General features: G+C 41.0%; 1 protein-coding gene across 1 annotated transcript in view; it reads left to right on the plus strand.

Annotated features, from left to right (window-relative positions):
* Window positions 1–14676, plus strand: part of LOC141773446 (melanopsin-A-like) — an 87454-nt gene that overhangs the window by 61518 nt on the left and 11260 nt on the right. Inside the window, exons 3-9 of the mRNA XM_074645288.1 lie at window positions 1827–1960; window positions 3488–3691; window positions 6961–7132; window positions 8184–8360; window positions 9322–9429; window positions 13659–13854; window positions 13944–14108. Coding sequence (XP_074501389.1) covers window positions 1827–1960; window positions 3488–3691; window positions 6961–7132; window positions 8184–8360; window positions 9322–9429; window positions 13659–13854; window positions 13944–14108 — 1156 coding nt within the window. The remainder of the gene's footprint in view (window positions 1–1826; window positions 1961–3487; window positions 3692–6960; window positions 7133–8183; window positions 8361–9321; window positions 9430–13658; window positions 13855–13943; window positions 14109–14676) is intronic.

A 14676-nucleotide genomic window follows, 5' to 3' on the forward strand; every position in this document is an offset into this window, starting at 1 on the left:
TCAGCAAAAATTCATAAAATACAAAGACATAAACCAGATCAGCTTATCAAATCAATAAATACAGTAGATGTTCAATACTCTGTTTCCCCATCCCCTGAACTCTATAAAAGAAAGTTTAACCTCCAAACTGAATACAATTTGTTATCAACTGGAAGGACAGAACGACTCTTGTTAAAATCCCGTGGATATGTCTTTGAGCATGGTGAGAAAGCCGGCCGTCTTTTAGCACACCAACTTAAGTGCCGTTCGGCTGCTCAACAAATCCCCCAGATAAGAAAATCAAATGGTGAATTAACTATTGACCCAGATGAAATTAATGAGACATTCAACTCTTTTTACTCAAATCTTTATACATCAGAAATAACAAATGACTGATATGGAACACTTCTTCAACAATCTCCGCGCTCCCTCTATTAACTCAAAGTACAGGGCTGGGACCAAACTCCCACTACAACATACAGAAATTATGAATGCGATAACAGCAATGCAAAGTGGTAAGAAGCCAGGCCAAGATGGCTACCCAATAGAGTTTTTTAAAACGTTTTCTAGAAAATTATCTACTTTTTTTAAATGTATTTTTAAAATGTATTTATTTATTTATTTATTGCAAGACAAAAGACAATACATTAACACAACAACAAGAGGACGACAAGAATAGTGAAGACAGGCCAGTTAGCACATTTCTGTGTGTGTGTGTGTGTGTGTGTGTGTGTGTGTGTGTGTGTGTGTGTGTGTGTGCGTGTGTGTGTGCGCGTGAGCGTGCGTACGAGCATGTGCCTTGGGGTGGGGTCTATAGGGTGGATACATGAAGAGAGGAGAGGTTAATACAAAAAATTTGTATATTTATATACATACATATACATACATGCATATATACATATACATATACATATACATATACATACACATACACATACACATACACATACAGCATATACACAAATAAATACACAAATTAAAAAAATTAAAAATTAAAAATGAGTAAGTAGTTAACTAAGGCTAACTGCACGACCAGCTGGGAGGAGGCCACGGGGAAGACCCAGGACTAGGTGGAGAGATTATATCTCCACACTGGCCTGGGAACGCCTCGGGATCCCCCAGTCAGAGCTGGTTAATGTGGCCCGGGAAAGGGAAGTTTGGGGTCTCCTGCTGGAGCTGTTGCCCCGAGACCCGACCCCGGATACGAGGTTGAAGATGGATGGATGGATGGATGGTTCTACTTTTGTACGGAACTTTATAAGCGGACATTTTATTGGCTCCACTTCTTGGCAATATAGGTTCTTTGGTTTAGGGTTAGGAAACGGTTTTGGTTGACGTTAACTTCACTGACTCGAGGCTCACGTGACTAGTGACTCATGTGACTCATTTGACTAGTGACTCACGTGACCAGTGACTCACGTGATTAGTGACTCACGTGACCAGTGACTCACGTGACCAGTGACTCACAGTGCTGACGATACTAAACGACTCAAGTGACTCACCGGACTGACGATACCTGCGAGTCATGTGACTAAAGACTGATGTGACAAAATAAGTCAACGTTACTTTTAGTTGCACATGGGACACAAACACCGGTGTCCTGGTTGGAAGTCTTGTTTGCAGCAAATCTGGACCCATGAAATGTTTTACATGAAAAATGACTTCAGCCATAAGAATGTTTTCCAATTAAGTTTCTGTCAATAGACTAATTGATTAATTGACTCCACTAACTGTGTGTGTGTGTGTGTGTGTGTGTGTGTGTGTGTGTGTGTGTGTGTGTGTGTGTGTGTGGTGTGCGTGCGTGCGTGCGTGTTTGTGTGTGTGTGTGTGTGTGTGTGTGTGTGCAGGAGTCGCAGCCTGCGGACGCCGGCCAACATGTTCATCATTAACTTGGCGATCACAGACCTGCTGATGTGCGTCACCCAGGCACCCATCTTCTTCACCACCAGCATGCACAAGAGATGGATCTTTGGAGAGAAAGGTACCCGACTGCACACACACACACCACACACACGCGCACACACACACACACACACACACACACACACACACACACACACAAACACACACACTGAAAACGTTTCAGTAAACCGTGAAAATAAACTAATACCCGAAACGATTCATTCAGAATGAGTTTCAACAATAATAGTAATGATGTATTAAGTATCACAGAGAGGTTTCTAAAGATCCCACAGCATTAGTTTTCTTATTTGAGGCAAAGCTGTGAAGAAGGTTTGCTCTTTCAGGCATCATTATCCAGAATAAACGTCCACAAATCTGCTTAGAAATCATAGGAAAAAAAAGGTTGAAGGACTTGCCTGAGAATCTTCATGTTTTTAGGTTTTCTTTGGTATCAAAGTAGTCCAGTGATAGTTGTCTTTACATCCAAAGGTACACTGCAAACAGGAGCTTCTAATTGCTGATTCAGCATACTTTAATGGAGACAATTTGACTAAATGTAAACAAATATAGTCCAAAAACGTTGTAGCCTACAGCTCATTGAATTCAAGGCAGCAGTGTACTGTATGCATCCATCAAAGCATAATGGGAAATGTACAATAGTCCCAAAATTTAGAGCATGATTAGTTAGTATCCTAGTATTTCAGGATGAATATAAGTTTGAGTTTTAAACACAGAACTGCAGATAATTAATTATTAAATAATTGCTGATATTGGTCAATTATGTGATAATATTTTTTAGTAGAACAAGCATATCCTGTTAACGCCACCCGTTTAAATATGTCTAAGTTGTTAAAAAAAACACCATTCCAGTACCCAGTATTATGAGAATAAAGTCAGAAGTTTACGAGAAAAGACGTCATAATATTATGAGAATAAAGTTATAATATTATAAAGCAGTAATTTGAGGTGTTATTTTAGAGGGGAAATAGAGCCTGTGTGAAGATGAGGAATGTGGAGCATCTTGTGAAGTTCTACTTTAGTTTAGGTTTCACAAATAATACTCTATCTTTTGGCTCATCAGCAGCACATTATCATCAGTATCAGGACCTGGAAAAGATTGTGCAAGAAACTGAGTTTATTGTGAAGAAAGAAGCACACGGACCTGATGGGAAAACTGATTCTTTAGTGGAGGAGGAAAATTACTTTATTCTCCTAATATTACCACTTTTTTTTTCTTGAAATAGTATGACTTTATTCTCATTAAATTACAACTTTTTTCTCGTAAAATTATGACTTTATTCTCGATATTTCCGATTTTTTTCCCCCCTCAATGTGGCCCTTAAACACCATCGTAAAAAACAGCATGTCAAGGTTGGATTATATCTATGACAGTTTAATGAGGTTTGGAGAAGGCATCTATGTTTCGTTCTTACTTTAAGAACACAAATACACACTTAACACAAGCTCATGCATGCAAAAAATCATATTAGTATTAGTAGGCTAAGTATTATAGATAGATAGATAGATAGATAGATAGATAGATAGATAACTGACACCAATAAACATTATTCAATTAGAATAACAATCTTCATCTGTCTGTCTTCAGGCTGCGAGCTGTACGCATTCTGTGGCGCTCTCTTCGGGATCTGCTCCATGATCACGCTGACGGTGATCGCAGTCGATCGCTACTTCGTCATCACACGACCTCTGACCTCCATCGGCGTGTTGTCTCGGAAACGGGCCCTCCTCATCCTCATTGCGGCCTGGACCTACTCCCTGGGCTGGAGTCTGCCGCCGTTCTTCGGCTGGAGTGAGGACACACACACATACACACGCACAAACACACACACACACAGACAAACCATCCCGTCTGAGGTGTAACTCTACTTTTCTCTACTGTTTGATATATCGCTCTGTTTTTATTTGCTGCACATAAATCTGCTCTGTTCTGCCTCAAAGCTTTTACTATCATATCAAACTTATTGTTCATTTACCTTCCAAATCCCATTTATTATCAGTTCAAGTTCACACGCACACACACACACACACACACACACACACACACACACACACACACACACACACACACACACACACACACACAAGTTTATAGACAATATCAGTACTTTTGAAAAAAACGTGACAAATGGGGACGTGCCTTTCCCAAGGTCCTAGAGACCTGGGAATCAAAGTATTTCCGAGCTACGCTTCTACGAATACATCCATCTGTTGAGATTTTGTCTAAGGCTATGTTTTGGTCAGACCTGATTTTAATGTTACGGAGGCGCTAGAACACTGTGGTGAGCTCGTAAAAATGAGGACACCAGAAATGTCCTCATTTTTCCGAGCGTCCTAATATCAAAGGTGTGTTATCATAGAATTGTCCTTATTTGTCATGAAAACAAGTACACACACACACACTCACTCTCTCTCTCCATGATTTTCTTCTTCCTCTCACCTGGTTTTCATTGTCGCACACACACACACACCCACACATTTTTATGTAAATTATAACGTATGGAAACAGAAAAGCTCATAACTCTTCCTCCGTCTCATGGAAAGACTTTCCAGGTGGAAAATGTTTCAGTGTGTCAGAAATGTACAGGTTGTTTTTTGCAGTATGTGATGTATGTATCTGTGTTTTTTTTATACTTATGAGGACAGCATGTCCTCATGAGGAGAGATGAAATGAAAGAAAATATTTGTTCTGCCTCTGACCTCTTTATGGAAGCTGATTTAGGACTTTATGAGTTTATGAGTTCAGGTCTGGAGCTACTGGAGGTGAATAGAAGCAGCCGGTAAACAGGCTTTCATTTGAATGGAGTCTGGTACTTTGTTAATGTTCAGTATCATTTCACATTTTTCCCCTGGATACGTTTTTATCTTGTCCAAACAGAAAGCTGAAGAGCAGTGTCAGTGCGCCGGGGCCAGACTGGAGCCAGAATGGGGCCAGCTGTTGTTTTAAGGGGGCCAGTTGAATTAAGTCAGAAACTAAGGGCTCATTTAAGCAGCAGTAGAGTGAGACAGGTCATCTAAAGAAATAAAGCATAAAGCAGGATAATGTGGCTCTATTGTTGTGTTAAACAACAAACCACATATTATTAACCCTCTGAGACCCACACTAGACCCGATTTTGTCCTTTTTAGGGGGGTCCAGGGGGTCTTTAGGGGGAGATAGCAGATCAACAGTAGATGTCACATAGAAGTAGTGTACATCATCTGAAAGCTGGGAACCTGAAGACTAATTTGCGATGCAGCTCAGCACTGTGGGTCAAGAAATTTACATGAATGAATGAATGAATGAATTAAAAGAGGTTGTGAAAGTGTATAAGAGCGTAATACATTATGATAGAAGTATATGATGGTCATCCCCATGCTCTATTATGTCTCATAAGTTGTTGCAGTCATTTTTGGTTTGATACCATTTGTTACACAGATTTGGTGCTAAATTTAACCATTTTTTACCACTCGAGAATTGATAAGAATGAAGAATAATCCCTCCAAAATCCCACATTAAGACACCAAGACCTTGAGGAACACCATAGAAAAAGACATGCTGTGATTTGGGATCCAAAGCTTTTGACGTGGAGATTTCTGCAAGAATTGCATTTTTTCAGTGTTTGGAAGGCGAGCACTTCTGTCCTGGAAGCTGCTCAGAAACCCCCTTATTGTCAATCTAGCTAGGAAGGCAAGGCAAGGCAAGTTTATTTATATACCACATTTCATACACAAAGGCAATTTAAAATGCTTTACATATGTAAAAACAAGATAAAAGAGCACAAAGTGCATAAGATAAAAACGAATAAAAGAATATAAAAGTGTACGTTAAAAGAGAAAGCCATCAATCCTCTGAATGCTCTAGGTCTCTAGTCTGATCCATCCATCCTCTGAATGCTCTAGGTCTCTAGTTTGATCCATCCATCCTCTGAATGCTCTAGGTCTCTAGTTTGATCCATCCATCCTCTGAATGCTCTAGGTCTCTAGTTTGATCCATCCATCCTCTGAATGCTCTAGGTCTCTAGTTTGATGTACCATCCTCTGAATGCTATAGGTCTCTAGTTTGATGTACCATCCTCTGAATGCTATAGGTCTCTAGTTTGATGTACCATCCTCTGAATGCTATAGGTCTCTAGTTTGATGTACCATCCTCTGAATGCTCTAGGTCTCTAGTTTGATGTACCATCCTCTGAATGCTCTAGGTCTCTAGTTTGATGTACCATCCTCTGAATGCTATAGGTCTCTAGTTTGATCCATCCATCCTCTGAATGCTCTAGGTCTCTAGTTTGTGGCTGTAAAGTTTCATGAGGCTGTGATTGTCCTAGAGCTCACCACAGGTAATTTTATACAGGGAGGTCAAGTTTCAAAAAATGGTCTCTCTACAATGAAATGTCTCCTATGGGGACTAATATCATCACACATGAAGACAGTTGGGCTCATTGGATCCACAAGAGTCTCAGCTTTACACTGATACCCAATTTATGTAATTTGAGACTGTTTAGGGACCCCAGTAAGCAGAAATATTCAAATACACCATTTTAGGCGAAAATAACACCCTTGTACTGCATTCAAAAACTGCATGTTTTTTGCCCAAATCTTTCATGTGATTATCATAAAGTGGGCATGTTTGTAAAGGGGAGACTCGTGGGTACCCATAAAACCCATTTCCATTCACATATCTTGAGGTCAGAGGTCAAGGGACCCCTTTGAAAAGGGCCATGCCAGTTTCCTCGCCAAAATTTTGCGTAACTTTGGAGCGTTATTTAGCATGCAATGATATCTGTACCTTTACTCTAGATCTTAAACAGAACCTGCTACAGCCTCTGAAAGACAGGAAAGTCGGTCAGGATCGCAGGTCTCGGGGTTAAATTAATAATCTTTTACAACACAGAGGGGTGCTGTTGAATACGTTTGAGGAAACTCGTGAAAAAGGGGAACATGTTGCTCTGACAATGAAATGAGTGTCTATTATTTAACAAAGAAAATGGTTTATACCGCATTATAGTGGGGCCTCCCCCTCCCGCCTGAAACAGCATGATTGGGCGTTAAAAGTCTGTCTGTGTCCATGTCTCTCGCCCGTCAGGTGCCTATGTCCCAGAGGGCCTGCTGACTTCCTGCACCTGGGACTACATGACCTTCACCCCGTCGGTGCGAGCGTACACCATGCTGCTCTTCATCTTCGTCTTCTTCCTGCCACTCTTCATCATCATCTATTGCTACGTCTTCATCTTCCGCGCCATCCGCTCCACCAACCAGTCAGTCTCTGTGTGTGTGTGTGTGTGTTTAGTGTTGTTAGTGTATTTTATTTTTTATCTGTTTGTTCGTTGCTGTGTGTTTGTTGTAATTTTAAGGCTAAAAATAACTAAATTTGTTAAAGGAGTATTTTAGTTTAAACAGAATATTTCAGCCCAAGTTGCAGAGCAAACTAATGTCTGAATATCTTTCAGCAGGATCCCATGAAATGTATGGTTCCCACATAATTCTTTTCTAATTGACCTTCCTCTAGCGCCACCATCAGGACAAACCAATTCCTTGCCCTGGCAATAGACAACTAATAAAGTCATAATGTTTTTTCTTTTCTTCGTATAATATCTTTTATCTGCTTTGTGAATTTTAATCAAAGAATATTTTAGAGATTTCAAAATATTTAATGCACAAATTAAAACTGTTCTTGCTATTGCAATCTTAACATTCAGTATCTTTTAGGGCTGCAACTAACAATCATTTTTATAATCAATACATTTTCCAAGTTAATCGATTCATCTTTTTGTCTATAAAGCAGAGCAGAGTTAAAAACCAGACACAAGTCTAAAGCTCAATTAAGATCAGATTTATTACAAATGAAATAACAAAGGATGGTACCACCCAAGATCAGCAATACTAATGACTGAATGTGGCATCGCTACACCTGTTGCTCACCCTGTGATTAGTTGCTGTGGTTGGAGGTATGGCTGTCCAAGGGTCAGTTCAGTTTATGCGCCTCTAATAAAAACACACTTCAATCCATGCAATAAAGAGCATTACAGCATGTAAACATGTTCTAGTAGAAACACAAAATACAAGTATGATCCTGAAAATGAGCATAATATGGGACCTTTAAGAGCAAACCACAACCTACCACACAGAAACCCAGGTAATCAACATGCAAGGGGAAAACATCTTAAGTAGAATAAAAACAAACAGCATTCAGGTAAACCATGCACAAAGGCATATCAACACATCACGTCAACGTCAACACATTGTCCTCACAGGTATAGTACTACATGTTTGTGTGTGTGTGTGTGTGTGTGTGTGTGTGTGTTTCAGGGCTGTGGGTAAGATTAACGGCAGCATTCACAGTCACGGCAGCACTCGAGACTCGGTGAAGAATTTCCAACGGATGCAGAACGAGTGGAAGATGGCGAAGATCGCTCTGATCGTCATCCTGCTCTACGTCGTCTCCTGGTCGCCGTATTCCACCGTCGCTCTCACTGCTTTCGCCGGGTAAAACACAACAGCAGCAGACACCCACTCACTCTACAGCGGGAAATTGTATTTGAAATAAAATAGGGGTGTCAGTCGACTAAAATATTTAATTGGGATTATCGCACGATTGTCCATAGTTAATCGAGATTAATTGCAAATTCATGGCACATTTTTTATCTGTTCAAAATGTACCTTAAAGGGAGATTTGTCAAGTATTTAATCCTCTTATCAACATGGGAGTGGGCAAATATGCTGCTTTATGCAAATGTATGTCTATATTTATTATTGGAAATCAATTAACACAAAACAATGACAGATATTGTCCAGAAACCCTTACAGGTACTGCATTTAGCATAAAACAATATGCTCAAATCATAACATGGCAAACTGCAGCCCAACAGGCAACAACAGCTGTCAGTGTGTCAGTGTGCTGACTTGACTATGACTTGCCCCAAACTGCATGTGATTATCATAAAGTGGGCATGTCTGTAAAGGGGAGACTCGTGGGTACCCATAGAACCCATTTTCATTCATATATCTGGAGGTCAGAGGTCAAGGGACCCCTTTGAAAATGGCCATGACAGTTTTTCCTCGCCAAAATTTAGTGTAAGTTTGCAGCGTTATTTAACCTCCTTCGTGACAAGCAGGTATGACATGCTGAAAATCACAATTTACGTGAATGCGTTAAAGAAAATGGTGGTGTAGCAAATTTCTTATTGCGATAACTTTGACAGCCCTAAAATAAAAACAATGGGCCATAAATTGGTTTCACTTCAGAAGAGTTTTTTGAATGAAGTTGATCCACACATTCTCAAGTTGCACTCAGAATGGATGTGTGGTCCATGTCTCTGTCCCACTGGTTGAGAATCACAGATTTATTGGATAGGAATTTGACTCTCCTCCCCCTATATGCTGCTGAAGTGTCCATGAGCAAAGTTTCTTCTGGTTCCTCACTCTGTTATTGCTGTGTTTGCTGCAGGTACGCAGACATGTTGACTCCCTACATGAACTCTGTGCCCGCTGTCATCGCCAAGGCCTCGGCCATCCACAACCCCATCATCTACGCCATCACACACCCAAAATACAGGTAACCCACACACACACATGGTTGAACTTCTTTCCTTCAATAATAACTATTTTAACAGAGATAAAAAACAATATAATTCAGACACCAGATGTATTATTAACATGTGAAATAGTTTTGGTCTCAAAAGAAGAAGAACGAAATGATTCAAACCTCCATTTAGTCGATGTCCTCACAGTGTTGCATGACAGGGGAGAACACTGTTGGAACTTGGATGTTGAATTTGTTTTCCAGTCCAGAAAAGTGTCAGTGAGCCTCGATCATTATTGAACCACTACGGAGCAGCTGGGCTCTAAACATTGAGTAGGGCCCTCTGCAGTCTACTCAGTGGTTACATTGAAGAGGTTTAAACTGTTACGCACGGAACACACAGGGAACGTCATGAGCACGTGGCGGCTGCATGGAGTGTTGGCTGCGTGATTCACGCGTCGGGTGTTCACACCAGCTGCGTTTCTGCTGCTTGTCAGCTGCGTGTCTGATGCGTTTCTGCTGCTGTCAGCCCTTTCTTTCTACATAGAGTTTGCCTTTTAATGGCCATTTCATTTCATTATAAATATCATTTATATTTATTTTAGACAGAGAAAGGTAATTAGTAAATAATAGTAATAAATCGACTATTAAAACTCCGTACTATATTCATTCGTGGAGCTCTCCAAGTCACTGCATGTTCTACAACACCGTCCGGCACATATTTCAGAATAAAAGCCTTGTGTTAACAAATGAAGGAATTCTGTCCACAGAAAAAATGCTTGAGGGATTTTATTTTGAAATGACTACCAATGACTGCAAGTTCCACAGCACTGACTGACTGCTCATATTTCAGAATGAAAGCCTTGTGTTAACAAATGAAGGAATTCTGTCCACAGAAAAAACGCTTGAGGGCTTTTTAATTTTAAATGAAAGCAGGAAGTGTTGATTTAAAAATAAGTATTTTTTTTCATCTCCATAACATATTCTACAGATAAACATGTAAACTGTAGTAATCTTGCTGGTATGATGTCAATATACTGTCAATAGATCACCTTCACTGTCTGTTGTTGCTGTAAAAAGCGCGCGGCACACATCAAAATAGGCGAGGCCTCTATTCTCTAGAAGAGCTGAGACACGCGTGTGACATGCTGGAGACACGTGTCTCACGCGGGCAGTGTGGCTGCTCTAACCTGTTAACACAGACGCCGAAATAAAAACAACAGGTAACGCAGCCGCCACGTGCTCCTGACGTTCCTGGTGTGTTCCGGGCTTGATGTGTCAGTCCATTGTATATTCTGCTGATATTCCAGTAGTGCTAACCCTAGACTAACCTTCTATTTCCATTGTGAAGTCTTAAGAAGAGCTTTGCTAAAGCAACACATTGCAGCCGTTGATTCCAGCTTGTTGTAAGCTGCATTATTGTGACCTTGACTCTGAAACAGGAACCTGTTGCTGTTTAAATCTGCACATTTTGATGCTCAGCTTCCAATTACTTTATCCAATGACTGCAGCTAACGTGACTGCAGCTCAGTGAATTGATCCAATCAGAGAAAGCCCCGGCAGCACTGTAAGCTCTCTGACGCCCCATCTGAACTAACCGCTGCTCAATTAACCTGAATGTTAACTGGACTGGAGAGACACACTTTATATAACGGATGGTGTCTGTCAACATCATGTAACATGATGATGTAAGAAAAGTAGAGCGCTGACCATGAAGATAATAGAATAAATTGTCTTTCAGAAGATCTAACTGTGAATTCAAAACTAAAATGAAAATAAGTCATTGAGTTAAATAAGTTAACATTTGTCCTGTTTGCTGCCTTTAATTCAAACGTTAAATGTCATACTGTGACATCAAATAGTACATTAATTAGTATTCTAATTAATGTACAATTTTGTACAATGTTTACTTGTAAATATGCATTTTTCAGTTTGGAAACTATTTTACTGCTTTTAATTGGGTTAAGTATACCATTACAATTACAATTGTTGTGTATATACAGTATATATATACAGTATACATATGAAACAATAGTAATCTTGTGTTATTATTCATATTAATATTATTGTGTATTTGTGTTTTTTTCTTTTCATGTCTCATCTTTTCTGTAAAGAAACTCAAATTGACAAAAAGATTGAACTGAAATAACTGTCAACATTCAGCAAACCCATCATTTGCCAAACTATAGCTTGCAAAGTAAAGCTTTCTGTAAATTGGCCATTTAACTTGCCAGAGCACACCACCGGCTTAGGAGAGAAAGCCTCTCTAAACACTTGTAAGAGTAAACCCCTCTATAGCAGATGTAGATGTCCATCACAAGAAATATCTTGTATTTTCAGCCTTCGACTTATTTTTACAGCTCAAGAAAACACATAGTGAAAACAGTGTTGTTTGTTTCTCTATCAGGAAATCGGTGGAAGAAAATTATATTATACCAAACATCTTAAAGGGACTATTAATAACTTTCAGAATTGCTTGTTAACAGCGACACCTGTGGCCGTTAAGTCAACGAAAGTCAGCGTCGGGCTCGCGCTTGCTCGCTCTAAATAGACATGAACGCGCATCGCTCAAAACAGTGAGGCGACACACGTCAGCTAAAAGCACAATATCACTCTATATTTCAGCTGCTTGGCAGTAATGTTAGCTGACCAGACGAAGGTCTCTCCATGAATCAATGCTGATCCTAGTGTTGGCTTTTCCTGCTTCAGCCCCGCTGCTTCAGCCTCCGGGGCTCCGGGGCTCCGCAGCGGGGCTGAAGCAGGAAGAGAAACGTTATCGTCTCCGAGCGCGCCCGCAGGGAGACACCGGCACCCGGTCGGAGGCGATAACGTTACTCGCTCCGGAGCCCCGACACTTCAGGAAACAAGACACTGGAAACCTCTGTTGGTCTGCAGGAGCTGCAGCAGTTGAATCTGCACAAACATCCACTGTACATTCACTAGATATTCTCAGAGCTAAACTAACTCTTCTGCAGTGTGGAGTGAGCGCGCATGAACGTGATTTGGAGCGAGAACGCGCGCGATGTGTGAATGAAGACAAGCAGAGGAGCGGTCTGAACAGTGTAGCCACACGCGAGCGCGCATATGCGAGCGTGCATGGGATCCCGACCCGGTAGATTTATACCTGTAAAAAGTTACAAACAGTCCCTTTAAGTGTTTTGTCCTACATTATATTGTTCATTTCTCCTTTGCATATTACTAGGATCATCAAAATTATATTTTTTTCGGGATTTAGTATGTTACCTTATGTGTAAGCTTTGATTTGAATTATTTTCTTTATAATATTGTGATGTCTTGAGAGGTCGGGAGCTTTTCCCTTGGAGCTTTAAAGGTGTGGGTGCAGGAAATGAAGACAGACAGGCTTTGCTTTCAAACTTAGATTCTATGTATTCAGTCTTCTCATAACAGGTCAACTTAATTCTCACAGTCAGCCGGTAAACAAAACAAAAGCGCATTCTAAACAAAACTCTCATTCAAGGTCTTTTGTGCAACACAACAAAAGACCGGCTTCTCTCTCCTTTCACATCCGACTTTTCCTCTACTTCACCTACTCTGTTCCCCTCCCCCACAGCTCCCTCACGGGGGCAATCAGCTCACATGATTCAGCTGGGCAGCAATCTTTGTCCTGACTGCCCCGCTGACTATGGGTTCTGTAGTCTTTGAGTGGACGCCATGATGGGTTGTAGTCCTTGCTGCAGCCACCGGGAGGGAATGTATCTCCCCTCTGTGACACACCCTCTCATGACATCACAATACAATATATTGTTTTTTTAAGGAAAAGCCATTATTTTATATGGCACCTTTCTAAAAGCTCTGTGGATGTATTATGTTTTAAAAATGATTCGTTTACATAAAAATCTTATCAGTAACACCTTTAAGTTCGCCTGAGCCAAAGTTGTTGATAACTTCAGGGCTAACCCCCTTCACTTTAATCAGCAGGTGGCAAGCAAGACACAGGAACTAGGCTTGGGTCTTGAGGAGTTGTAGCATTTATTCATCGACAAACAAACTGTACACATACTGCACCGCTACGCTCTCTCTCTCGACCACACACAACCGACGCACTGAGTTATTCCTTAAAGGAGTTTGCTACTTATACATTTTCATTTAGTAATCATCATGAAAATACATGGCGTCCGGCTTGCCATGGCGGAGACCCTGGGTTTCACTTTGGTCTCTCTATCAGGGGCCCTGTTAGCTGAGGGACATGGACACCTGCCCACCTTGTCTAATGGTATTATGATCTCTCTGTCTCTGTGCAGGATAGCGTTAGCTAAGTACATCCCATGTCTCGGCATGCTGCTCTGCGTTCATCCTCGCGACCTCCGCTCGGCCAGCAGCAGCTTCATGTCAACGCGCCGCTCCACCGTCACCAGCCAGACCTCCGACATCAGCAGCCAGCTGAGGCGGCAGAGCATCCGCAAGTCCCGCCTCTCCTCCGCCTCCGACAGCGAATCGGTGAGCTCAGATCCATGTGAGCTGTGACATCACATGCAGTGATGTAAAACAGAATGTGTTTGTGTCAAAGTGTGTGTTTTCCTCTGCAGGGTCTGACGGACACTGAGGCTGACCTGTCCAGTATGGGGTCCAGACCAGCCAGCCGCCAGGTGTCCTGTGACATCAGCAGAGACACCGCTGAGCTCCCCGACTTCAAACCCTCCTCCAGCTTCAAGTCCAAGATGAAAAGCAACGACTCTGGCATCTTCGAAAAGGTAAACAACTCTGCGATTCCCTCTATTTTTCAGCTCTCCAAATATGGCTTAAAATGTATCCGGACCTGTTGTCAAAGCAACAAGTCCTTCAGCCCAAAACTACACAAGTACAGAGTTATTAACACTGTTAGCTGGATCATGACTAACGCTTCATCGATATGCGAACACATCGGTGTCTGCAGACATCCAATGTAGTCAAATGTAGTAGAAATCGTGTGTTTTTCAGCTAGTTTGTTGAATAGCTCTAAGTACTCCAACTACTACAAGTAGGGTTGTAAACTTCTGTGAATATTCAAGGTGGAAACTTCCCATGGGAATTAACAGGAATTTATAGGAATTAATGGGAAATAACATGAATAAAATGGAAATATATGGTTTATTTGCTCAGGCTATATATACCATGTCATATGCAGATGGACCATTTTACCACACCAGCAGACATTGTAAACCCTTATAACAGAAATGGAAATATCAATCAATCAATCAATCGATTATCCCTCTTAAGACTAAGCTCTTTGTTCATGGACAGAACGTTCTTTGAAGACAAAAATCCATCAATTTGTCAAAT

The sequence above is a fragment of the Sebastes fasciatus genome, chromosome 9, assembly GCF_043250625.1.
Source record: "Sebastes fasciatus isolate fSebFas1 chromosome 9, fSebFas1.pri, whole genome shotgun sequence".
NCBI classification, from domain to species: domain Eukaryota; kingdom Metazoa; phylum Chordata; class Actinopteri; order Perciformes; family Sebastidae; genus Sebastes; species Sebastes fasciatus.